This window comes from Hemitrygon akajei, chromosome 4 (genome assembly GCF_048418815.1).
Source record: "Hemitrygon akajei chromosome 4, sHemAka1.3, whole genome shotgun sequence".
Classification (NCBI taxonomy): Eukaryota; Metazoa; Chordata; class Chondrichthyes; order Myliobatiformes; family Dasyatidae; genus Hemitrygon; species Hemitrygon akajei.
Window position 1 is genome coordinate 161,909,085 of NC_133127.1, and position 26,823 is coordinate 161,935,907.

A 26,823-nucleotide genomic window follows, 5' to 3' on the forward strand; every position below is an offset into this window, starting at 1 on the left:
CCATGTGCTGTGACAACACTTGGATGCAGCTCAAAGATGTAAACCGTACCGATATAATCCAGATGTATTTAAAAACAACAACAAAATCACTTGGCTTTTGAAACACGAGGTCAAGCATCATAAATAGTCATATAAATCTTGGCCAAGGAAACAACTGGGTCCTACCTTTTTGAGTTTACGAATGAAGAGAGTCAGGAGGAGCCAAAAAAGTGCAGCAGCCACACAGGTACACGTTAAGGTTATCAACTCCATGTTTGAATTCTCTGTTGTCCCTAGAATCATGCAATAAAGATTGGAGAAAACAGAAACCACTTTTTTCTGAAGCCTTAGAAAGCATAAATGTGATATTCATATTGGTTTACCTTTGTCACATGTACCAAAATACAATGAAAAGCTTGTCTTGCATACAGATCAAATCATTACACAGTGCATTGAGCTAGAATAAAGTAAAACAATAACAATGCAGAATAAAATGTAAAAGTTACCAAAAATGTGCCTTGCAGGTAAACAACAAAGTGCAAGATCACATAAAGTATATTGTCCAATTTCAAGTTCAAGTTCAGTTTATTGTCATTCAACCATACATATTTATGATGCCAAACAGAAGAATGTTCCTCCAGACCAGTGATTCCTAATGGAAGCTATACTACCCCCAAGGGGGCAGTTGCGTATCCTAAGGAAGCATTAGGGGAAATAAAAGTCATCATGGGGAGTTCAAGATTCCTGGGGGGGGGAATGTCGTAAGCAGCACCCTAAATTGAGGCATGAGACCTGACCAACCATGTCAACTCACTGCCGTGGGCAGCATCCGATTGGTGTACCCTGTTTGTGTTAATTTTTAAATTTTAACTTAGCCCTATTAATGATGGATAAATACATACATCACGATCTCTATGTGTCTGAAGGTGGTGAAGCCTTGAATTCTAATCATGCTAAGAAACAGAAACAACAGGAAGTGCGTCACTATGAAGTTACATACCTGGAGTATGGTTTTATTCTGTTCCCATCAGTTCAGCGACGCACCATGTGTCTTATTTGTAATACTGTACTGTCTAATGAAGCCATGAAACCATCAAGATTGCAGGAACACTTCCGTAAAAGACACCCAGAAAAGGCTACTTATGGTATTACTCAGTTCCAGAAGATGAAAGAAGCATTTGAAAAGTGTTGCACACTCAAGTCATTTGCCAAGAAAGCTAAAAATAACCTTGATGGTGGTCTCATTGCTTCTTATAGCATTTCCAAAATGATAGCAAAGTGTGGAAAATCTCATACAATTGATGAAAGATCAGTAATGCCTGCTGTATCAGAAATGCTCAGCACTGTTCGCAGAATGGATACCAGTATTTTAAAATCAATTCCTCTAAATAATAACTTAGTAGCTCATCGTATTGACAAAATGAGTGAAGACATTGAATATCAACTATGCACAGAGCTACAAAAAACAGAATTTGGGATACAACGATGAGTCAATTGTGCGAGACAATGAGGCATTGCTAATGGCATATGTATGGTTTATCAAAAATGGAAAAAGTTTATAAAGAGATTCTCTTTTGTAAAATGTTATAAACAATATCAACGGAGAATCAATCTTCAACAAGCTCAAAATGTATATAGAGTATTCAACTGGGAACATGATATCTTGTGCAACTGATGGAGCACCATATATGACAGGTCGCCATGCTGGTTTAGGGGCATTTATGAAAACAGAAATTCTAAGTTTGTTTACAATCCATTGTGTAATTCATTGTCAATATCTCACAGCCAAAAACCTCAGCCAGCAACTTTTTTTCAAGCATGACTCTTGTAATATCTTCTATCAACAAAATTAAAGCTCATCCATTAAATAGCAGAATATTTTGCCAGTTATGACAAGATAATGATGAGTTTGAATGCTTGCTTCTTCACACTGGAGGTCGTTGGCTGTCAAAAGGCTGCTGCTTAAACATTCCTTTGATCTTTTTGACACTGTGGCTGAATTATTGCTCAAAATTGACAAGACCTTGGGAAACAGGAGTGAACTTCTACATGGAGATGTGAGGTACCTAGCCAATCTGTATGACAAAATGAGCATTCTAAATATGAAACTGCAGGGTGAACATTTCACTTCAATCCAGTCAAAATGTGCAGTGTCCATTTTTATTAGAAAACTGGAAATATATAAGTAAAACATTGGGAGATGAATGTTCTCACAGTTTCCCTGCATGGAAAGTATGGCACTCTCTTTCACAGACAGTGATTTGCAAGAGTTCTGCTTACACTTGTAGTCTTTGAAGAAGGATTTTCAGAATCGATTCAAGGATTTGACCAATCTGGAAATTCTAGACTGGGTAAGACAGCTTGCAAGAAGAAATTATTGAAATTTATAATGATGAAGAAGCAAAAATGCTTTTCAAAAATGTCGGCTTTTGTGGTAAGTGGCTACGCTGTCATATGGTTTCCTGGTCTCGGAAGAAGAGCCAAACAGCTTTTCGTTGCATTTCCATCCTGCTACCATGTTGAAAGAGGCTTCAGTGCAGTGAACCACATACTCACAAAAAACAGAAACCGCCTGGACATTGTTACACGTTGGGACTTTAAGGCTTTTGCCGTCACAACTTGAACCAAATATTCCAACTCTTGCTAAAAACCATCAAGCTCAAGGATCACATTGATATCGAAGCTGCTGTACAGTGCACAGGTACTGTGTAAGCTAGATTTAAAGACAAATAAAAATTTAAAGTAGAATCATTTTTCTCATGTTAGCATATGGTGGACATGTTTTTACACTACTGGGGGCGCTGGAAAGTATATTGTGCCCAGGAGGGGCATCGGCAAGTATGAAGATGCTTTAGAGGGCATTTGAAAGTATAAAAGTGCTATAGAGGGGCATTTCAACCTTTTCCAGTAACCAATAGCAGAATAATTCAATCTTAAACTCTTCGCAGGCTTCCATCCAAGTACAGGCATTGATTCTAACCAATATTTCAATGACAAACTCTGCCATCTTCATCGGAGATGATGCCGAGGCATGTCTAGTCTGGTGGTCTATATACCCCCATCATCTATCTCTCATGATTGGTTAGTCCTCAACCAATCTGTTTTCCACTGTCCCACCTTGTTTCAATCGAATTCCAGTTTTGAATAATTCCAGTTTCTGACAATTCAGTGCTTTGCTCACTGTGGTTTAAAACATTCAGGCTTGGAGATGCCAGAAACAGCCGGGAGTGACAATTAAACAATTTCACTACTTCAACAAGTTAGAAACTACGCAGAATTTTAAGGCATCGACAATCATCTAGAATGTTTCAATGAAAATGAAGATTGGGGGATGCAATGTCAAAAGTATTATATCAAAACACCTAGGTGGGCGGTGGACTATGAAGACAAGGAAATTGATGAGGATGACACAACTGAACCTGAGCTAGTGACTACACATGATGTCAGGAAATTTATTGTTAGAATATGACATTACTTAGTTTATTATAGCCGTGGGTGGTAAATGCTCCCATTGGCATGCATCTCAAATAGCCTCTGACATCCAAGCCAGTTCTTGGCCTTCATGTGTGGCTTAGCTACTAAGCCTGATGGAACTGTTTCTACTGACAGAAGAAGGAGCAAAGCCTGGTTACTGGCTCCTTAAAACCAGTCACTTTGGGCAGATGGGTGTATCATCCAGTTGGCAGCTCATCTGGGAGAAGGAAAACTGATCTCAAACCTCAGCTGCCTTGTGACTATACCCACTCATGAGAAAGGCTTCGGGAGTAAATTCCATGGAAAAGTCCCTAAGGCAGTCCTACGTTAAATTCAATGCTGACTGGCAAGTCCTGCGACACTGCTGGTGGCAAACAGTATCAGCCTTTGCCGTTCCTTTGGATGCTTCTGCCGTGTAGAGAGAGGAAACCTACTACGTGAGCAATAGCTTGCCTTCCACGTCGTACAGCCCTGGCTTGCGTATCATGTAGACAGCTGGAATGCAGCATCCATGGTTGATCCTAACCAACAGAAGGCAAGGAAGGCAAACAAGGGAAAATCTGCAGATGCTGGAAATCAGAGAAACACATACAAAATGCTGGAGGAACTCAGCAGGCCTGCTGCATTTTGTGTGTGTGGCAAGGAAGGCATTCCATTATCTACACTCGGTGTCTGTGCTTTTTTTGTTTACTTACAGTCAATCAAAAGAACACACCAGCATACGCCAGATGTACTCCTCGGTCGGTAAACATGATGAGCTAATACTCAGTTTTATAGTTCAGTACTGTGGTAATATTGGTAGTGTTCTCATCTGATTTCTATTTTGCTTAAATAAATAATTTGTTCCTCAGTTAAACAATTGTTTGTCTTTTTTATACCTTTTAAAAATTTTCAAGAAACCAGATAATTGGAGCAGCCAAAATAGAGCCAAAATGTACTTGATCCAATTTGTCCCAATTAACTGGAATCCACTGTATTTCCATGATTAGTAACAACATTTAAAATTAAGAATCCTAACTTTCAATTACTTCTTTGTGCATCATAAAACGATTTTAATATCCCTCTTCAATTTTCTGTAAGTTACCTCGAACAGTGATGTAAGCTGAAGTCTGTACAAAGCCTTTCCTGTTTGACGCTTGGCATCGATATAAACCTTCATCCTCTTCTTTGACTCTTTCAATAATTAATATTCTACTTCCTTGTCCCAGATTAATACCTTTGTACAAAATATGTAAGAAGGAATTAGAACTATACATTCCACACACATCCTTATCTTGTTTATAGTCAGATCCCATTTACTACAGCAATAAGTTGAACACCCAGACAACAAACTAATATTACGACACCTTGCATGATACAGATACACTGTGATAAAACCCTAATCATCACTGGGAAAATAGACAACTTCCTGTTTAGTCTATACTTAACAAAATCAGGCAAATTATACTGAAATTAAATATAGCACTAGATTCAATTTGTTTTACTCATATATTGGTGAAAATTAAATTTATAGTCTATCAAATTTTAGGCTGCTCTTTTTTTATTGAGCTTGCAGGTCAATATAATTAAAACAATAACTTGTTTATTATACTTATGTAAAAGAACATTATAATAGAAAGCCATTAAAATGGTTTCAATAAAATATCAAAAGTTATGGCTCATTCAGAGAAGGTTTGAATTTCTGGACCTCTTCAAAATATTTAAATATGTTAGTTAAAATACTTTTTCTAATCCACTCCTCTTTCTTGATTCTCAACCCAATTCTTTCAAATGCAAGAATAAGATATGTAAAAAAACTTTAGCTTGTCAACGGAAATTTTGGAAATCAGAGGTGACCCAGTAACCAATTTCCTCTCACTTGTGGGAAAATATCAAATGTTTACTTAATGCCTTCCCCTGATGGCAGAGCTGATACCAGGAGCTGTAGTATGGGAACCAAAGGGAGAAGTTCTCTTCCTAAAAGGTTTTGCATTTTTGTATACCAATGATTCTTCTATTATTCCAACTCAATTAGAATTATAAAATCATAAAGTAATCTCGATTGTATGGAGAAATAAAATTATCATTGTAAAATTACACAATACGGTCTACATCTTTATGTTGCTAAATGTTAGTAATGTCTCAGAAAACTAGTTTTTCTACATAGTAAATCTCTTCAAGTTCAGCACAACATCATGGGCCAAAGGATCTGTTTCTGGGCTTACTGTTCTACATTCTATAGCAACAAATACCCAGATAAATTCACTTTAACAGATCAAAGAAATAGGTAATTGCACAAAACATTGGGACTCTATTGACCAAGTGTAGTTTTAAGCTCATATTATGGACAAGTTCATTTCTTGTCAAAGTCGCACCTGATTCCATGTGTAACCTCTGATTGTTTTTGTACCATGTGATATGTGGCATCGGCCTTCCCTCTACCAGACATTCCAATGTAATTGAACTACTGATGTTCACATCCTGGTTACTTAAGTTTTGAAGCAAGTATGGGGCTTGCTGAGCTGAAATCAAAGGAATTGTAATCTCAGAATCAAAATTAGAAATTGGAGATCATCATATAATATACAGTAGTTTTTCTACAAATTATAACATACATGTCATAGCAATACAAGGAGAGTAGGATATTATGTCTTGCATCCTGACTTCTTCGGGCTACATGTGATAAAATGCAACACTTAGAATTAAAATAAGAGCAGACAAGTCTTTCAATTACAAACTGAGGAGATTCTGCAGATGCTGGAAATCCAAAGAAACACGGACAAAATGCTGGAGGAACTCAGCAGGTCGGGCAGTATCTCTGGAGAGAAATATAAAGCTGATATTTCGGGCCAAGACCCTTCATCAGGACTGATAAGTGGTTTCAGCTTGAGATGTCTTTCAACTAGACACTTAAGTACTAAATATTCACCATATAAATTTAATGAGAAAGAGTAGATGAAATTTTATAGTTTCTGAACTAAAAAAACTTGTTTGGCACAATAGTCTACGTACAATTTTTTACTTTGAACGAGTACACAAGAACAAGCAAGAACCAATGTTTTTAAATAAATAAATTTTATCAAGCAACAGAATGCAATGACAATAATGAGAATATGTGTTTACTTAGGCAAGGTACCAGAGGCTGATATCCCTTGTAGAACTATGCTGAGAGCTAACATAATCAATAAAAAGAAAAATAAGGCACAGAAGTTTCATCTTTCTATTACTATCATTTTCAATATTTGTAATGCAGTACTTGGGCCCATATACTTGGAAGCATTTACCCTAAAATAGTCACACTGGGAACACAACTAAAAATGTCCTATTCTTAGTTGAGAAACTCCCATAATTACTGTCCTCTGGTTTCTCCTTAAATGAGCAGATTCCCTGTGAACCTGGTATCCAGCAGGGGTGGAAGTGCCATTGTTTACTTTTCTACCCTCAACAAAAGCAATTCCCATGTGAAAGATAAGTTCAGTTTCAGGGCATTGTGCCACTTTTTCAAAGAGGAAGTCCGCTCAGGAGTTCACAAGCAAGTTTGGATTTCGTCAGTTCAGTTCCACAAATGAGTAGCTATATTTTACGGGATGTGCTTTACTACGTGCCTTGAAGGCTTTCATTCACAACGCTGCTCAAATCATGGAAAGTTTGTTTTTCTTCTCCACATTTTAAACATTGTGGTTCAGATATGGCCAATGAAAGAGATAAGTGGGACGTGATTTCCAGCACGTAATAATAAAAAATCATGCAGAACTGAACTTAGGCCAACTAATTGCCAATCTGTTAATTAATCTCCCCTCCTTTAATTGATGCAAAATAGAATAACATACTAATCATCTTGTCATGAAGCCAGCTGGCATAGTGCTACTCCACACACACATATGAAACAGCTATTCAAATCCTTTTCTGCTGAAGACTGCAGGCATTGTTTCATTAATAAAACAAACACACACTAACCAATGCTTGAATCATTTTTCAGAAGACATCCTTAACAGCGGATGCAATGCCTGCGTTCGTTAGCAAAATAACAAAAATTCACAGGAGGAAACAAATGCAGACAATGCAGAAGCCAAGAGTTGTAGATGGGGGAGTCTACTTAGCAGCAAATAAACTTGAAGGAGGAGGTTGTTCTGAATTAGTTCTTAAGATATAACATCATCTGCATGAAACGCTCTTCAAGCAATGTTTCACTGGGTGCTGGGTTGCTGATTTGAAGAAGCAAAGGGGGAATCCAGTCTGCACTTCATTCCATCACCTTGATAATGGCAGAACCATTAATGCTTCATATAAAGTGCTCCCCACTGATGCTCTCAGTGATGCTCTACAAATGAATCTTGCATTTTTGGTAACCGTAGCATCAGTACAAGAAAATAAGGGGAATTCCAACATCAAACTACTTTGAAGGAAATATGTGGCAATGCATCCTGCAGCATTATGTCCCAGGCTTCACAAAATCTTGTATTATATTTGGAAACTCTTTTTTGCTAGTAAGACAAGCTGAAACCTCATACCAAAACCCAATCTACACACCGACACCCGCTAAATCATTTTATTAGAATGAGGGATCATAAAACTCAATCATGACTGAGATAAGAAAAAGCCTCTTCATCCAGCAGGTTCTGAATCCCTGGAATTCTCCATTTGAAAGGACTGTGGAGGTTCTGTTGTTTCATTTTCAAAATGACAAACAATCGTTTTTAAATATTCAAGGAATTATGGGGCATTTTTGAAGGAAAGTGGTACTGAGATAAAATATCACCCATTTTCTTATTGACTATTGGAAAAAGTACTCAAGCCTGAACGTTCACTGGAAAAAGTGCTCAGGTCTGAATGTCCACTGGAAAAAGTGCTCAGGTCAGAATGTCCTCTGGGAATAGTGCTCAGGGCTGAATGTCCTCTGGAAAAGTGCTCAGGTCTGAATGTCCTCTGGGAATAGTGCTCAGGGCTGAATGTCCACTGGAATAGTGCTCAGGTCTGAATGTCCTCTGGAAAAGTGCTCAGGTCTGAATGTCCTCTGGGAATAGTGCTCAGGTCTGAATGTCCTCTGGAAAAGTGCTCAGGTCTGAATGTCCTCTGGGAATAGTGCTCAGGGCTGAATGTCCACTGGAAAAGTGCTCAGGGCTGAATGTCCACTGGGAATAGTGCTCAGGGCTGAATGTCCACTGGAAAAGTGCTCAGGGCTGAATGTCCACTGGAAAAGTGCTCAGGGCTGAATGTCCTCTGGGAATAGTGCTCAGGGCTGAATGTCCACTGGAAAAGTGCTCAGGGCTGAATGTCCACTGGGAATAGTGCTCAGGGCTGAATGTCCTCTGGGAAAAGTGCTCAGGGCTGAATGTCCACTGGAAAAGTGCTCAGAGCTGAATGTCCACTGGAAAAGTGCTCAGGGCTGAATGTCCACTGGGAATAGTGCTCAGGTCTGAATGTCCACTGGAAAAGTGCTCAGGGCTGAATGTCCACTGGAAAAGTGCTCAGGGCTGAATGTCCACTGGAAAAGTGCTCAGGTCTGAATGTCCTCTGGGAATAGTGCTCAGGGCTGAATGTCCACTGGAAAAGTGCTCAGGGCTGAATGTCCACTGGAATAGTGCTCAGGGCTGAATGTCCTCTGGGAATAGTGTTCAGGGCTGAATGTCCACTGGAAAAGTGCTCAGGGCTGAATGTCCACTGGAATAGTGCTCAGGGCTGAATGTCCTCTGGGAATAGTGCTCAGGGCTGAATGTCCACTGGAAAAGTGCTCAGGTCTGAATGTCCTCTGGGAATAGTGCTCAGGGCTGAATGTCCACTGGAAAAGTGCTCAGGGCTGAATGTCCACTGGAAAAGTGCTCAGGTCTGAATGTCCTCTGGGAATAGTGCTCAGGGCTGAATGTCCACTGGAAAAGTGCTCAGGGCTGAATGTCCACTGGAAAAGTGCTCAGGGCTGAATGTCCTCTGGGAATAGTGCTCAGGGCTGAATGTCCACTGGAAAAGTGCTCAGGGCTGAATGTCCACTGGAATAGTGCTCAGGGCTGAATGTCCTCTGGGAATAGTGCTCAGGGCTGAATGTCCACTGGAAAAGTGCTCAGGGCTGAATGTCCACTGGGAATAGTGCTCAGGGCTGAATGTCCACTGGAAAAGTGCTCAGGGCTGAATGTCCACTGGAAAAGTGCTCAGGGCTGAATGTCCACTGGAAAAGTGCTCAGGGCTGAATGTCCACTGGGAATAGTGCTCAGGGCTGAATGTCCACTGGAAAAGTGCTCAGAGCTGAATGTCCACTGGAAAAGTGCTCAGGGCTGAATGTCCACTGGAAAAGTGCTCAGAGCTGAATGTCCACTGGAAAAGTGCTCAGGGCTGAATGTCCACTGGAAAAGTGCTCAGGGCTGAATGTCCTCTGGGAATAGTGCTCAGGGCTGAATGTCAACTGGAAAAGTGCTCAGGGCTGAATGTCCTCTGGGAATAGTGCTCAGGGCTGAATGTCCACTGGAAAAGTGCTCAGGGCTGAATGTCCTCTGGGAATAGTGCTCAGGGCTGAATGTCCACTGGAAAAGTGCTCAGGGCTGAATGTCCTCTGGGAATAGTGCTCAGGGCTGAATGTCCACTGGAAAAGTCCTCACAGCTGAATGTCCACTGGAAAAGTACTCAGGACTGAATGTCCACTGGAAAAGTGCTCAGAGCTGAATGTCCGCTGGAAAAGTGCTCAGGGCTGAATGTCCACTGGAAAAGTGCTCAGGGCTGAATGTCCTCTGGAAAAAGTGCTCAGGGCTGAATGTCCACTGGAAAAAGTGCTCAGAGCTGAATGTCCACTGGAAAAGTGCTCAGGGCTGAATGTCCTCTGGGAATAGTGCTCAGGGCTGAATGTCCACTGGAAAAGTGCTCAGAGCTGAATGTCCACTGGAAAAGTGCTCAGGGCTGAATGTCCACTGGAAAAGTGCTCAGAGCTGAATGTCCACGGGAAAAGTGCTCAGGGCTGAATGTCCACTGGAAAAGTGCTCAGGGCTGAATGTCCACTGGAATAGTGCTCAGGGCTGAATGTCCTCTGGGAATAGTGCTCAGGGCTGAATGTCCACTGGAAAAGTGCTCAGGGCTGAATGTCCACTGGAAAAGTGCTCAGGGCTGAATGTCCACTGGAAAAGTGCTCAGGGCTGAATGTCCTCTGGGAATAGTGCTCAGGGCTGAATGTCCACTGGAAAAGTGCTCAGAGCTGAATGTCCACTGGAAAAGTGCTCAGGGCTGAATGTCCTCTGGAAAAGTGCTCAGGGCTGAATGTCCACTGGAAAAGTCCTCACAGCTGAATGTCCACTGGAAAAGTACTCAGGACTGAATGTCCACTGGAAAAGTGCTCAGAGCTGAATGTCCGCTGGAAAAGTACTCAGGACTGAATGTCCGCTGGAAAAGTGCTCAGGGCTGAATGTCCGCTGGAAAAGTGCTCAGGGCTGAATGTCCACTGGAAAAATGCTCAGGGCTGAATGTCCACTGGGAATAGTGCTCAGGGCTGATTGTCCACTGGAAAAGTGCTCAGGGCTGAATGTCCTCTGGAAAAAGTGCTCAGGGCTGAATGTCCACTGGGAATAGTGCTCAGGGCTGATTGTCCACTGGAAAAGTGCTCAGGGCTGAATGTCCTCTGGAAAAAGTGCTCAGGGCTGAATGTCCACTGGAAAAAGTGCTCAGGGCTGAGTGTCCTATTCCTATTTTTATTTACTGTTCTCAATTACATTAGGTACATTCCAAATTATATGAACCATGAAGTGTGCACATATAACTTAATAAATTAACGACTCTTTTACCATTTCCATGATGCAATAGATCTGTGGATAATTGAAGACAGGCCATTTACAGCAATAGTATTGTGCAGTAAGTAATCCACTAAAGAGTAGTCATAGGTTCAGACTTAGAACTGAATTGTGTTGTACAAAAATACGAGAAAGTTTCCAGAATGTTCTTGCATAAAGTTTAAGTTCTTTGGGTTCAAGAATCATTTTAAGTAACAAACATGGAAAAGGCATGCAACAAATGTTTATAATCACTCTATAACTGTATTTAACTTCTGGTATTGTTTATATCCCACTTACAGTAGAAGAACTATATAATCTAATACTCACCTCTAATATAAATCTCCTGCTTCTGAATTGCCTCCTCCTGAGTAATAATATTTCTGGCTGTGCATTCATAAGTTCCGGACTGATTCTGAGACACATTTTTAATGGTAAAGTTCAGAGCAATTGAATATTCCTTGGTGGTAATTTCACTTATACTGCTGATATTATATGAGGTCTGATTGTCCTTACTCAGAAGACGGCAAGCAATGTTTGAATATAGAAATTTATTGGCTCGGCAGTAAAATGTGAGGTCATCACCTTCAGTTGGTGGCATGTTATGTCCTATGCCAATCTCAAATCCAAATCGGTTGTGTACATCTAATAAGACAATAAAAGTATGATCATTTATATTTTCAATTTCAACATGACTGAAAGCAATTCAAAGTCATAAGGCCACTGCCTTGGTAACTAATGGATTAATTCATCTTGTAGTGCACCAGCAAATCATAGCAATCAGAAGATCTCTGAAGATACTCAGTTTGACCTTAACTAACAAATATCAGACAGTGTAGCAACTGGAATAATGACAAATGGCCTTAGTGCCCTGAGCAATCAGTGTCTTTCATTTAATTGGTAACATAAGAACATTAGAAATAGGAGCAGGAGTAGGTCATCTGGCCTTTGAGCCTGTTTCACCATTCATTAACATCATGACTGATCTGGATTCAGCTCCACCTACCTGTATTTTCCCCATAATCCTTAATACCCTGTTATGAAAAAATCTATTTAAAGGGGTTCCCAACCTGGGGTCCACGGACCCCTTGCTTAATGGTACTGGTCCATGGCATAAAAAAGGTTGGGAACTCTTGATTTAACTGCATCTTAAATATATTTAATGAGGCAGCCTCTAGTGCTACACATATTATTACAAAGTACACAGATGTCAGGTGTGTAAATCAAGGGAAAGAGGCAGAGTTGGGAACAAGTTGAGATGTTTCCATTTATATAATATTTTAATAATCTTTACATAAACTCATGCAAAAACATTGAGAATCAGATTCCAGTTTATTATCATTAATATACAATATCTCGGTGAAATCTCTTATTTTGTGGCAAAAGGACAGTACCAGATATAAAATAGTCTCTTTGGCAGATATCACAGGATTTAATTCAGCATTGAGAGACCAAAAAATTCATAAAGAAAGTGAAAATTGAACACAGGAGTGGGCTAACAAGAAACAAAGACAGACTAAAAGATTCATTTAGATGTGTAAAAAAATAATAAAAATTAACAAGGATCCCTCACAGGCTAAGAAGGAAATATTACATCAGACCTTAAGGAAATGACAGATAAATCACAAATACTTTGGGCTTGTCTTCCCAGAAGAAGACACAAAATGCTTTCAGAAATATGGCAGAAGTTAGCAGTACAGCGTAGTGCAAAAAATGTCTTGGAGAAATTATTGAAGAATTTTAAAAGATCAGCTTTATTAATCAAATGTCCATCAAAACATTGCAACACACAATGACATGTGCTGTTTCGCGTCAAATATCAACACACTCCAAGGATGTGGTGGAGGCAGTCCGTACGTGTTGCATGCTTCCAGCACCAACGTAGCATGCCCACAACTTACTATCCTGTACATCACTGGAAACAGGGTGCCATGATGAAACACACGCAGTCGCAGGGAGGACATACAACCTCCTTACAGACAGTGGTGGGAATTGAACCCCATTCTCTAGTGCTATAAAGTGTTATGCTAACCGCTGCTCTATTGTGCCACCTATTTGGACCAAATGCTGATAAATAGTGTACTAGATTCTATTGTAAGAAGGTTTGAGTATGTGTGAAGATGTCTGATTAAAATTGTAAAAGGTCGTGCAGTGTGTATCTGGAATGCTGTATACAGAACTGACATCCATACCTGAAAAAGAATAAAGTTGTAATGAAGGGAAGCAAGGAAGATTTACCAAATTGGCTTCCAGAGTGGGGAGTCTGTCCTGTCCAAAGAGACTAATGACAATGGATGTATACTCTCTTGAGTTTAGAAGGATGAGTAACATTTCAAGCTCAACAGATATGATGCAAGGATGGTATTTCCCTGCTTGGAGTGTTCTAATAAGGGATTAACCTTCAGACACAAAAATATTATATCAACTAGAAAATAGTTAATCTTTGGATTCTTTTATTTAAAGTATGTTGTGAAGCTCAGTTGCTGATAGAGTTCACCAAAATTGTGAATGTTAAGGAAATTAAGAGATGAGTGTTTAGTGCAAGAAAGCGATACTGAGGTAAAAGATCTGCCATGATCTTCAGAATGGTAGAACACGTAGAAGATATCAAATGGCATTATGTTGCTTCTGATTTTTTTGTTCTTTGTCCATGTATAGAATTATATCCTTGTAAGAAATAAAGAACTTTCAGGTTAGAGGTAAATGAGGGTTAGGAGAGGTGGTGATGGTAGTAGTTGAGGAGTGGAAAGTGGGTAGGGTTTATCTGTTTTTCATTTCACATCCATCACAAGATCCTGCAATGAGAATTCATTGGAAAAAAGTGTTCTTGATTGAAGATCCCATGATTGAATTCTATATGTCTATGTATGCATGTTTGTTCATGTGCATTCACGTGTGTGTGCGCGCATGTGCGTGTGTGCGTGCATGCACGTGTGTATTTGTGTGTATGCGCATATACGTCTGAGTTGGAGAAAGAGAGATGAAGCAGATTGTTGATACACGCTAGAGTAATATAATACAGCTACAACTGAATCTTGATTTCTTTTTTACTGGTTTCCCAAGAAATACTATGACTGGATCAGAATTTTGTTTACTTGGGAGTTTTGTAACCAGTAGTCAAAAATAACTAACATTTGAGCAACTGCTGCCATTTAATTGTTTAAACAGCAATTCATCTTAAACAGAAAATATATAACAAAAACAAATGAATTTGTGCAGAAATGATCAATTAGCTGAAGCAGAGTATGGCAGTGCTTTGACTGTATTATAACTGTAACTATATAAAATTTAATCATTTTTTGAAAAAATTGGGAGTTTGTATTGGTACAATCTGTTTAGAAGTGAAAGGGTTTAAGGTCAAGTGCAAAGACTACTAATTCTGAACCAAAAATGCTTGTATTAGGTCAGATTTATTGGGGTTAGTTGCAATTTGGAATAGCTATATAAACAGGAGTTGCACAACGTACACATCATTCTAGGAGCAGACATGATAGGAGTTCAAGTACACGGTTACTTCATTTCCTATAGGTGTTCACTCCAATACATTTTCATAAGTTGCTCATCCTTCATCAACATATAATGAAAAATTTCAAGAACTGGATAAATTTTTAAACAATGTCAACTCCTTATCATGAAATGATGATGCTACTGAAGGTATGTATGTACATAAAAACATACATAAGTAATGAGAATCAAGCTGAGTCATACAAAGCACTCAGGACCAAATTGTCTGGATTTTTAATCATGATCAGTATATATAGGCTACAATCCAAAATATTTTCAGGATAATCAGAAAGGAAATTTAAACTTTTCAGAAGATAATCCTAAAATAATCAGTTTGCTCAAAAATTTGAATAAAACTGATATAAATGGCACATCTACTCCGTATAGGATATCAAAAACAATTTGATGAAAAGCACACCCCTTACTACTTTTACATTCTTCCCCCAAACTAACCAATGCACTTTGAAATAATTTAAAGGGGATTTATTTACTTAAGTGATTTGAAACTTCCTCTGAAAATAGCTCACAGGTTTCCTGATGGAAGATATTGTTTATCTTTGCTGAGCACCATCAGGAATCTCAAAACAAAATGCATTTAGTGACACTGGGAAATCTCAGAGATAAGACAGTCCTGTTCCTGTCTCACCCATAGTCATTACTAACACACCCACGGTCATGCTGTATGCCAGCAGAGACAGAGGATTGTAAACCAGAAAATGCGAATTTGTTCTTGTGTGCAACTCTCACTTTGAAACAGAATGATCAACAGCAGACACTGAGGACATAGTTACAGGATTTGGAATCTTTCCTAAATCTCAGCCTATATGCATTGTTTTTTTTCAAATGCCCTGCAAATTGTAGGTCACACCCGACTACAAGCTTCAAAGCACTGTAAAGAAGAGATACATGCAACCCAAATGTTTTTCTCTGATATTTTTATCCTCCCTTTCCCAAAGTCCGGACTTTTTTTTGAGTTATGATGCTTTAGACATCAAGAGGTCTTTACAACTACACCATTCTCCTGGAATCTGAACGGTGGACTGGGTGGGGTGAACTTCCACTTCTCTGATCTTGGCACATACTGGGAACACATATTGGGAAATTGCATAAGCCAAGCTTACGATTTTCCACCCATAAATTTTAATGGAGGAAAACTGACATGCATCATTTCCTGCTATTTGCTTCCACCACGAGCCAGAAGTGGAAAATTCTACCTGTATGTCCTCATGCTACAACTGAGCTTGCAGCTGAACTTGAGTCAACCCTCAAGCCCTGCTCAGAGGAAATCCATGGACAATGATCAAAAGCAGCAATGAACGTTTACTGATTCTTTCTACACTGTCCAAAATACAAACATGTAAGGAAAGTAAGAACTGAACCAGATCACAATATTGCTTAAACCTAATCTACTATTCAGTAAGATCAAGATTTGACCTCTGCTTCAAGTCTGTATCTAGCCAATCTTCACATGCCCCGTTTACAAAAATCTATCAACTAATCGATTAATATTCTCAACCACTAAGCACCTTATAAAAGAAAATTCCAACCTATCTTCCAAGTAAAACAAAATTCTCCTTATCACAGTGCTAACTGGCTGATTCTTACCCTGAGGTTATACACCCTTATCCAGGACCACTTCTGGAGTAACACCAACTAATTAGGATATGAAAGTCCTCTGTTCCTTAAGGCCTTGTCAAATGGGAAAAGGCTCTAAGGAACAAGTTGCTGTAACAGGTAATTATGAATTTTAAAAAGTGGCATGCAAATCCCCTCAGACACAGTTGTGCGTACATGCTCCAAATCTTTCAGTCAGAAGTAGTTTTACATCTAATCACTTAATCTACATATGAATTTTGTACATTTCAATAAAATTACTTAATTGTTTTAAATTCTAGTGGGTTAAAAAGATCTTAGCCTACTTGATATCTCCATAGAGAACACCACTCAGCCTTACAAATTCAATCTTAGATAAATCTTTGCTACCCTATTTCCAAGGCACTTATATCCAGACTAGGTGAAGAGTCTCAGCCTGGAACTTTGAAGCAACCTTCAGTAGACATTGCCTGAGCCGTCAAATTCCTCTGGCAATTTGTTTTGTGCTCCAGGTTCTAGCCACTGCAGTTTGTTGTGTCTGCACTTACATCCTTCCTCACTTAGAAAAAACAAACTTCTACTAGGAATTTTTATGTGGTTTTCAAGTCCACTGCAATAAATGAAAATAAAAAAACTAAGATGGAGATCTGAAACAGAAACAGAAAATGCTGGAAACACTCAGAAGATCATGTGGCAACTGTGGAGACAAAAACAGATTTTACTTTTTGGGTTGATTACCTTTCATCAGACCTGGGAAAAGTGAGGTAAAGAATAAGGCTCAACATATTGTTTACCCTACTAACAGCTTGTATTTCCTGCATGTTATCATGAACAGATTCTTCTGTACACCAATATTTACTTGCTTCTCACCATTTCAAAATATCATGTTGCTAATCTCTTTACCAAAAATAGCAATCGTACTTCAGATGTACACCAGCTGACACTTCCTTGTTCATTAATTTAAATGTCATTTGAAGGGAATCTTATTCACCAGAGACTAATGAGTACACTATTGGAGATGGTGGAGATAGAATCATGACAGCATGTAAGAGCTGTCTAAACAAGCACTTGAATCATCAGGACATAGAAGACTACTGGCCAAGTGCTGGAAGTAGGAAGTATACAATGGATGACCACTGGTCAGCATGGACATAGGTGAATGGTTTGTTCATTAAAACAAAAGGCCTAATTTGCTTTGCCTTACTGGAGCAAATATGACTATTTTCTACTTGATAGACTAACATTTCTGATTACTGAAACCACCATTTACTCTATATGTATATTGATGAAAGTGAAAGAACAAAATATTATTCTGAAATCACACTGAAAAGAGTATTTATGCCTGCTAATACAGTTTATCTACATTGTCTGAGTGATCTAAGCATTATTAGTGAATCATAAGTCACTTCTTAACATATTATCCATATGTTTGTTACTCTGCTACTAAGCACCCATGGTATTTCTCCTGTCCTGTGATACCAAGATGGACTTAACAAGGATGTCATTTATTACTCTATTTGAAAGCTCTCTGGAACAACAGAAATATACCTGCAGTGGCTATTAGTTAATTTATTTGTAATTAGAGATTGAAACTCAATGGTTCTCAAAAGCAAAATTTAAAGTATCTCAGCTTAACTGCCCATAAACATACTTTTTCTTTTAATTTATGATAATCATAATCATGTTCTCTACTATTCATTGTATATAGGGATGTGCAAAGAATTATATATTGGGAACTACAGGACAAATTCCAGTTTTCCTTTACCAGGTCTCTACAAATTTATCTCTTGTAATATTTTCAATCATCCAAAAATAAATGCTTGCCATAGAAAATTATACATTCGTCTCTATTTCTCTGACACCCCCCCCCCCCCCCAAAAAAATGGTCTTCAGGCTGAAGAAAAGATATTTGTTATTCCAGGAGTCTCACCCAAACACAGGCATTCTGCCTAAGTCCAGACTAGGTTCACTAGAAAAATTTGGTTATATGTAGGCAGAGCCAGTTAGCACACACAAAAACTGGCAATGCAGAGGACGACCTGTCTGATCAGTACATTGACAGATCAGAAGATCAGAGCTTTGGCAACCCTCTGTCCAAAAAAAAAAAACAGGCCCTGACTGCTTACATTGGAATTTGTTTTGGGACTAGTTTCAACTCCTAATTCAGTCTTCTGTTAGAGGAAGAAAAACCGCACAGTGTGGAGTCCAGTCCAACGTCACTCCAGCATACCCTCTGGTCAGGTCAATCAAGCACCAGTTAATAAAAACTGAGAAAAGATTACCTTCATAAAGAAGGAAAATGCATATGGAGCAGATTAATTTTCAGAGAACAGTAAATAATATTAAGAAGATAACTGATGGGTGACCTTATTTAAATTTAATTTAATAACATTTTTTCATGATTCCTTTCATCCTCCTGACTGTCACCCAGTTACCTGTGTCCTGCACCTTGGGTGTAATTGTCTCTCTGTATGTCCTGTCTATCACTGCCTCAGCCTCCTGAATGATCTGGAGTTCATCCAGTTCCTTAACACAGAGGGTTTAACAATGCACTTCTTGTTGTTAAGACCTCAGACAAAGTTGGGAAGCAAAAAAGTTGAGCACAGTGGGCCTAATGTTCTGTGTTGCGTATATTTCAATGTTAAGAACTATTGTAGGAAAAGGCAGATGAGTGCAGGGCATGGATCAACACATAGAATTATGGTATTGTAGCCACTAATAAGACTTGGTTGAAGCACAGGCAGGAATTTGACTTGAAATTTGATAGAGAGAAAGTAAAGTCTGACGTTGCAATACTTCAGTGGAGGAAAGGAAATTACAGTGGTATGAGAGAGGAGCTGGCCAAAGTAAATTGGAAGGAGATGCTGGCAGGAGGGACAGCAGAGCAGCAATGGTGTGGGTTTCTGGGGAAAATGATGAGGGTGCAGAACAGATGCATTCCAAACATAAAGAAATGCTCAGATGGCAAAATAGTACAACCACGGCTGGCAAGGGAAATCAGAGCTACTGTAAAAGCAAAAGAAAGGGCATATAACAAAGCAAAAATTAGTGGGACGACAGAGAATGAAATGTGAAAGCAAGCTAGCAAACAATATCAAAATGAATAGTAAAAGCTTTTTCAAGTATGTAAAAAATAAAAGAGAGCTGAAACTGGATATAGGACCACTAGAAAAGGAGGTTGAAGAAATAATAACGGGGGACAAAGAGATGGCAGACGAACTAAGAGAGTATTTTGTATCTGTCTTCACTTTGGAAGACACTAGCAGTCTGCCAGATGTTGAAGGGTGTGAGGGAAGAGAAGTGGGTGCAGTTACTATTACAAGGGAGAAGGTGCTCAAAAAGCTGAAAGACCTAAAGGTACATAAGTCACCCGGACCAGATGAACTGCACCCTAGGGTTCTGAAAGAGGTAACAGTAGAAATTGTGAAAGAAGGTAGCAGAAAGGAAATTATAGATCAGTTAGCCTGACCCCAGTGGCTGGGAAGATGTTGGAGTCAATTGTTAAAGATGAGGTTATGGAGTGTGATGCTGAAGCTTTATAAGGCACTGGTGAGGACTCACCTTGAATATTGTGAACAGTTTTGGGCTCCTCATCAAAGAAAAGATTTGCTGGCATTGGCGAGGGTTCAGAGGAGGTTCACAAGAATGATTCCAGGAATGCAAGGGTTATCATATGAGAATGTTTGATAACTCTGGGTCTGTACTTGCTGGAATTCAGAAGGATGAGGGAGGACTTCATTGAAACCTTTTGAATGTTGAAAGGCCTAGATAGGGTAGATGTGAAATGAATGTTTTCCATGATGGGGGAGTTTGGGACCAGAGGACACAGCCTCAGGTTAGAGAGGTATCCATTTAAAACATAGATGTGGAGAAATTTCTTTAGCCAGAAGGTGGTGAATTTGTAGAATTTATTACCATAGGCAGCTATGGATGCCAGGTAATTGGGTGTATTTAAAGCAGAGTTTGATGGGTTCTTGATTGGATACCACACCAGAGGTTACAGGGAGAAGTCTGGGGAGTGGGGCTGAGGAGGGGAAAAAAGGATCAGCCATGATTGAATAATGGAGCAGACTCGATGGGCCAAATGTCCTGATTCTGCTTCTGTCTTATGGATTGGCAGCTCAATATTCCAGGATTCCGCTGTTTTGGACATGATTGAGCAGGGAGATTAAAAGGGAGGGGTGGTGTTACTAGTCAGGAAATACCTCACAGCAGTGCTCAGTCAGGACAGACTGGAGAACTTGTCTACTGATGCTTCATGGGGGAACTAAGGATTAAGAAATGTACGACCATGTTAATGGGCCTATGTTATAGACCACCCAACAGTCTGTGGGATTCAGAGGAACAAACCTGTAGAGAGATCACAGAATGTTGCAACAGACATAAAGAGAAAGGATCATGGGATGTGAGGTCTAGGGAGAAAGAGAGAGGGAGGGGAACACCAGAGGAAGATGGAGAACAGGCAGAGTGATGGGCAGAGAGAGAGAAAAAAACAAACAACTAAATATGTCAGGGATGGGGTAAGAAGGGGAGGAGGGGCATTAACAGAAGTTAGAGAAGTCAATGTTCCTTTCCCTTCTCCAGCTCTGTATCACTTTTGCCAATCACCTTTCCAGCTCTTAGCTTCACCCCACCCCCTCCGGTCTTCTCCTATCATTTCGCATTTCCCCCTCCCCCTCCTACTTTCAAATCTCTTAGTATCTTTCCTTTCAGTTAGTCCTGACGAAGGGTCTTGGCCCGAAACGTCGACAGTGCTTCTCCCTATTAATGCTGCCTGGCCTGCTGTGTTGCACCAGCAAATTGGATTGGACATTAGCTTTATGGGAGAAGCCAGTCAGTGATAGTAGATGGTAGCCTCTCTGACTGAAGACCTGTGATGAGCGGAGTGCCGTTGGGATTGGTGCTAGGTCTGTTGTTGCTTGTCATCTATATCAACAATCTGGATGATAATCTGTTTAATTGGGTCAGCAAATTTGCAAATTACACCAAGACTGGGAGTGTAGTGGACAGTGAGGAAGACCATCAAAGCTTGCAGCAGGATCGGGACCAGCTGGAAAAATGGGCTGAAAAATGGCAGATAGAATTTAATGCAGACAAGGGTCTGCACTTTGGAAAGACTAACCAGGGTAGGTTTTACACAGTGATCAGTAGGGCACTGAGGATAGCAATAGAACAAAGGGATCTGGGGATACAGGTCCCTAATTCATTGAAAGTGGCATCACAGCTAGAATGGGTTGTTAAAAAAACTTTTGTAAATTTGCCTTCATAGATCAAAGTACTGAGTACAGGAGTTGGGATGTTATGTTGAAGTTGTATAAGATGTTGGTGAAGCCTAATTTGGAGTATTGTGTGTAGTTTTGGTCACCTACCTACATGAAAGATGTAAATAAGATTGAAAGAATACAGTGAAAATTTGTAAGTATGTTGCTGGTACTGAAGGACCTGAGTTGTAAGGAAAGATTGATTAGGCTGGAATTTTATTCTGTAGAACATAGAAGATTGAGGGGAGATTTGATAGAGGTATACAAAATTATGGGAGGTATAGATAGGGCAAACACAAACAGGCTTTTTCCTCTGAGATTGGGTGAGACTACAATTAGAGGTCATGGGTTTAGGGTGAATGGTGAAATGCTTAAGGGGAACGTGAGGGGAAGCTTCTTCACTCAGAGAGTGGTTAGGGTGTGATATGAGCCTTCAGGGCAAGCAGTGGATGTGATAATCGATTTCTACATTCAAAAGAAACTTGGATAGGTATATGGATGAGAGGGGAATGTAGGGCTGTTTTCCAGATGCAGATCAATGGGATTGCGCAGCCAAAAATGGTTCAGCATGGACTGGATGGGCCAAAGGGCCTGCTTCTGTGCTATAGTTTTCTATGATTCTTCAATTACTGTATGTTAAATTCTAATAAAATCCTATCAATATTCAGCAAAAAGTAAATGTGTTGTGAGTTCCTGAATTATTTGAAAAATAAGGAGAAATAATGCTTGAAGTAAAAAACAATTAGAGATTGCAATCCCATTTCCTTCTCGTGGCTATATGTAATAGATATAACTTGAAACAAACCATCATACTCACTAATATAAATGTCTTGTTCCTGTTTCAAATTTGAATTTTTAAAATTTCATTCTAGATGTTTGGGAATGTGAATTATTGTTTTCCCATTGTAGAATTCATGATGAATAAATAAATTTCATCAATAAGCATTGGTAGGAATTGCACATGAGTTAGATGCTATAGGTCACCTGTCTTGCAGTCTGGACAGCAAAATTGGAAAGTACCTAATTTCTTTGTTGTTCTCTTTGCCAACTAAATTCCTAAACAAGTTCAAATTCAGATTTTCATCTGAATTTTACAGTCATGCACAATGCATCCTCTGATGCCAAACCAAATACATTCTTTCCCTCAAACTCACACGTGACTTTGCTTGTACTGTAACCTTCCTTTCTTTCCAACCAGTCTCTACCTATGTCAGTACAAATAGCAGAGGTTTCAGATATTCTGTCTTTTCTTCCCTATATGCCATCACCTCCATATCCATGCTTATAAACATTTATAAACCTATATTTTTGGCCATTTTTGTCTACAAATTGTGTTCAGATCTCATTACTTCATCCCTTCCATTAAATTCCCAAGAGATGCTAACTGTATGAAGTCTTTAAATACTATTTAAATGCAAGCAATGCAAGTTACAAGCTTATCAAATGCACAGTCATATTGCTGTTTCAATCTCTTACCTGAAATATAAAAATTAATACTTTTTTCATCTTTACCAACTTTGTTAGAAGCCAAGCAATGATAAATTCCAGAAATGTTGGATTCGGCTACTACCAGAATGCTGACAGTCTAAAAGAAAACAAAATGGAAAAAAGAACAATAATGAATATCCTATTCATTTTCTCATCAAATGGAACATTTCCTTTTGCAGTGGAACAGATACAATTATTCAATGGTCCGAGTTACTCATTGACATATAATTGTGAAATTGTTACATTTCAGTACTTTGAAAATACTTTATTCCAAAACAATGATATTGGTAGAATAACAGGAAAACTCTCCCGATGGGGCTGTTTAACATCTTTATAGTTCTGTTCCTGGCTTTGAATATGCAGACATATTTAGTTTGTGGTATACCCAGCTGAAGTAAAGACTGGTTTTCATAGAGTTGTTCCAGTTAAGAAGCAATTGTGATTTTTAGCAATGGTCCAAATTCTTATTATTCTATAACTCTGACCACTTATGACAACTCCAGATAGTTTCAAATAATGCTATTCTAAAGTATCCTACAAGTAACTTGATATTGTCTCATCTAATGATACTCATAATGGAATCTCTATAGTCACATTTGAACAACTTAATAGATACCCTGAAAATCACGGCAAATTTGCAGCATAAATAAGCCATCAAATAACTTTAATAAAAAAATGTTCTTGAAATGAAATAACTAATGATTATAAACTTGAGAACATCTGCAAATACTGGAAATCCAAAGCAAAACACACAAAATGCTGGAGGAACTCAGCAGGTCAGCAGCATCTTTGGGAAAGAATAAACCGTTGATGTTTCGAGCCAAGGCCCTTCTTCAGGATGATTATAAGCTGATCTTTGTTGTTTCAGTATAAACTGTTAATTTTAAAGTATCCTCTTGTACCTTGTTTTGTATCTTTTTAAAAACATCATTAGCTGTTCCAGGCACTCCTTCTCCCCACTATTCACCCCCCACTCCCCACCACAAATTCTCCTGCTTCACAATTATCAATGAAACACAAGAATCACAGAACAATTTTGTTGTCAGCTTTATCATAATGTTAAAGATTGTTGAAAACTGGATATCTTCCCCTGCTTCTATCATCAAAATGAAGAAAGTACAGAAAGAAAGTACTAATTGCATGAGTATTAACATCTCAGGCTGCCCCCAGCACCTTACAGACAATGTACTTTTGGAGTAGGTTCCCTGTAAAATTCTGGTCGTTCATTTGTCTGCAGCAAGATTCCATCAGAAACAACGAAATAGGTGCTCCGATTCTCTTTTATAAGTGTTCTTTGTGGGGTGACTGCAGACTTGGACATCAAAAGAACTTCCTTACTCTTCTAATAATTGTATGAGATCTGTTGATCAGTTTAAATGGGTTTATAGGACTTTGATTTAAAGTCACATGGTACTTCAACAGCATCGCACTCCTCCATTGCAGTGACCCTGCTAGATGATTCTCTCAAAGTTTTTGGAGTTAGCCTTGTAGCCATGACTTTCATGTTCTGAGACAAAACTACTAAACTGAACCAGGCTTGACATAAGATGATTAGAAGCCAATTGAGCTAGGATTTCACATACTTGTGGTATGACAAAGTTTAAATGAAGTTAAAGAGTCATAGCTTGCCTCCTCCACCCTACCGCCTCCACAATAGTTTCAATTTATTTCCCATAATATCAAGAATAGACTAATGTTATAGAGCCCTTAATCCAGAAAACCAGAATAATAATGCAGAGAAACATCGCAAAATATCTGAAAACTTTCTGGAATATGACTACGAAGTTAGATTACATTACAATGCCATTTATGTAAGGTAATCTACTATCCTGAGTCAATTTGGTTCGTCCACAATTCCGTGCCCAAACAAATATCGTTGGAAACATAGAAGGTTAGCAGGTTACCAACATTTTTTTCAGAAGAATGAGGAATAGGCACTTCAAGAATGAATTTAAAAAGCTTAATTTATTTAAAACTATGGCACTATCCAGAATGTTGGCTGTTGCCAACCTCTGCATAAAGTGAATCTCAGATAACCAAGGAGGGCATGTGTACAATGGCAGAGGCTAGATAATATTTACTTACATCTTCCCTTACAACTTTCCAGGAAAAAGCTCTATCATCTATTATGGATCAGTCTGAGTGACAGAAAGACCTGGACCTTGAACCAGAATGTGTTCAATCATAATTTACAATGACAACCAGACTGGCAGTTCTAGTAATTAAGTGATCCACAACTTTAAAATGCTTTAAATGCACAATACTGTAAGTATTTCTAACAAAATGGCATGAACTTTGAGGTGTAGGGCAAGGAAACCTTATCTCTCAGGAAAACAGTGATAGAGCTTGTTTAATTTGAGTGTAATTATTTACTGGCATTAGCTTTGTTATGTTATAATTACTTTGTTCGGCTTTGCTCATTTATAAAGTTGTTTGGGCAGAGATGTTGCACAACATTATAGTCATCATTCTAGTTTAATCAGAGTTTATTTGTACTCATTTCCTCCGCCTTCATTCAACTCCATATATAACAATTTTAAAAGTTAAGGGTCATATTAAGGAGATCATTAATTACATTACGACCATTATATTGTCTATTCTGGTAAAACCTTTGACCTACCATTCCTTGTTTCCAGGGACTTGGTTTCATCATGTGTTTACAGGTTTGAATTTAAAACTTCATAGACAGTGTATAGAATTGTACTACTCAAAATATTTTGTTTGTGAAATCCATATTTTAGTTACTTTTTTAAAAATCTGCCATGTACAAAGAGGAATCCAAAAAGAAAGCAACATTCATTTTGCTTTGGAATTATGTCATTTACCATAATCTATGGATTGGTGACATGATGAAAATAAATTCACATTATTTTTCATTACTCAGTATTACTCAACCAGCTTTTGTTCATTGCAGTGAAAGTTTGATTTTCCATTTTCAAGAAATTTCAGTTTAAGGTATAAGGTAGAGCCTGCTACTTCCAAAGGACATGAGATATCCAGGACATTCTTTAATAAGGTTCTCTGGGATTCTGGAACAATCTATTTAATTCTCTGGATAGTGTAACTCAGTCATCCTTAATGTTCAGGAAAAAATGCTTATTTCACTGCCTAATATGGTAAAGTAAACCCACTTTTACCTTTGTTCCTCATAACAAATTCATAACTATTCCCATCCCAGAAAACTGAAGCTGATTAACCATTGTTAGTGCATTTGGCCAATGCAGTATTCCTAACAATGTAAATGTTTGATTTCTAAGATTGTTTATTTCCGTATCTGTTGCATTTAAATTCACAGCTTCCATCATGGGTTTGATCACATGAAGTCAGATCTTTGAATACTTGTTGAGGAAATTAATCATTTTGCTTTTGTACTCATAATGCTAAACCAATAGGGTATTCACCATTTCTAGCCAACAACCTGTACATAAACAACATGCATTTAATTACTGTTTAGACTTTGCTATTTACACCAATATCCTTTATTAACCATTTAATTGGAACATTAAGTTGTTTATTAACAGTATGTTTGATTAGAACATAGAACATAGAATAGCACAGCACATTACAGGCCTTTCGGCCCACAATGTTGTACCGACCCTCAAACCCTGCTTCCCATATAACCCCCCACCTTAAATTCCTCCATATACTTGTCTAGTAGTCTCTTAAATTTCACTAGTGTATCTGCCTCCACCGCTGACTCAGGCAGTGCATTCCACGCACCAACCACCCTCTGGGTGAAAAACCTTCCTCTAATATCCCCCTTGAACTTCCCTCCCCTTACCTTAAAGCCATGTCCTCTTGTA

At 38.7% G+C, this 26,823-nt stretch overlaps 1 protein-coding gene across 1 annotated transcript in view; it reads right to left on the reverse strand.

The window, feature by feature from the left end:
- The window catches only part of flt1 (fms related receptor tyrosine kinase 1), a 155,935-nt gene that overhangs the window by 57,005 nt on the left and 72,107 nt on the right, over positions 1 to 26,823 (reverse strand). Inside the window, exons 12-16 of the mRNA XM_073043818.1 lie at positions 23,009 to 23,117; positions 11,505 to 11,819; positions 5,808 to 5,954; positions 4,538 to 4,669; positions 166 to 272 (exon numbers count right to left, since the gene is read on the reverse strand). Coding sequence (XP_072899919.1) covers positions 166 to 272; positions 4,538 to 4,669; positions 5,808 to 5,954; positions 11,505 to 11,819; positions 23,009 to 23,117 — 810 coding nt within the window. The remainder of the gene's footprint in view (positions 1 to 165; positions 273 to 4,537; positions 4,670 to 5,807; positions 5,955 to 11,504; positions 11,820 to 23,008; positions 23,118 to 26,823) is intronic.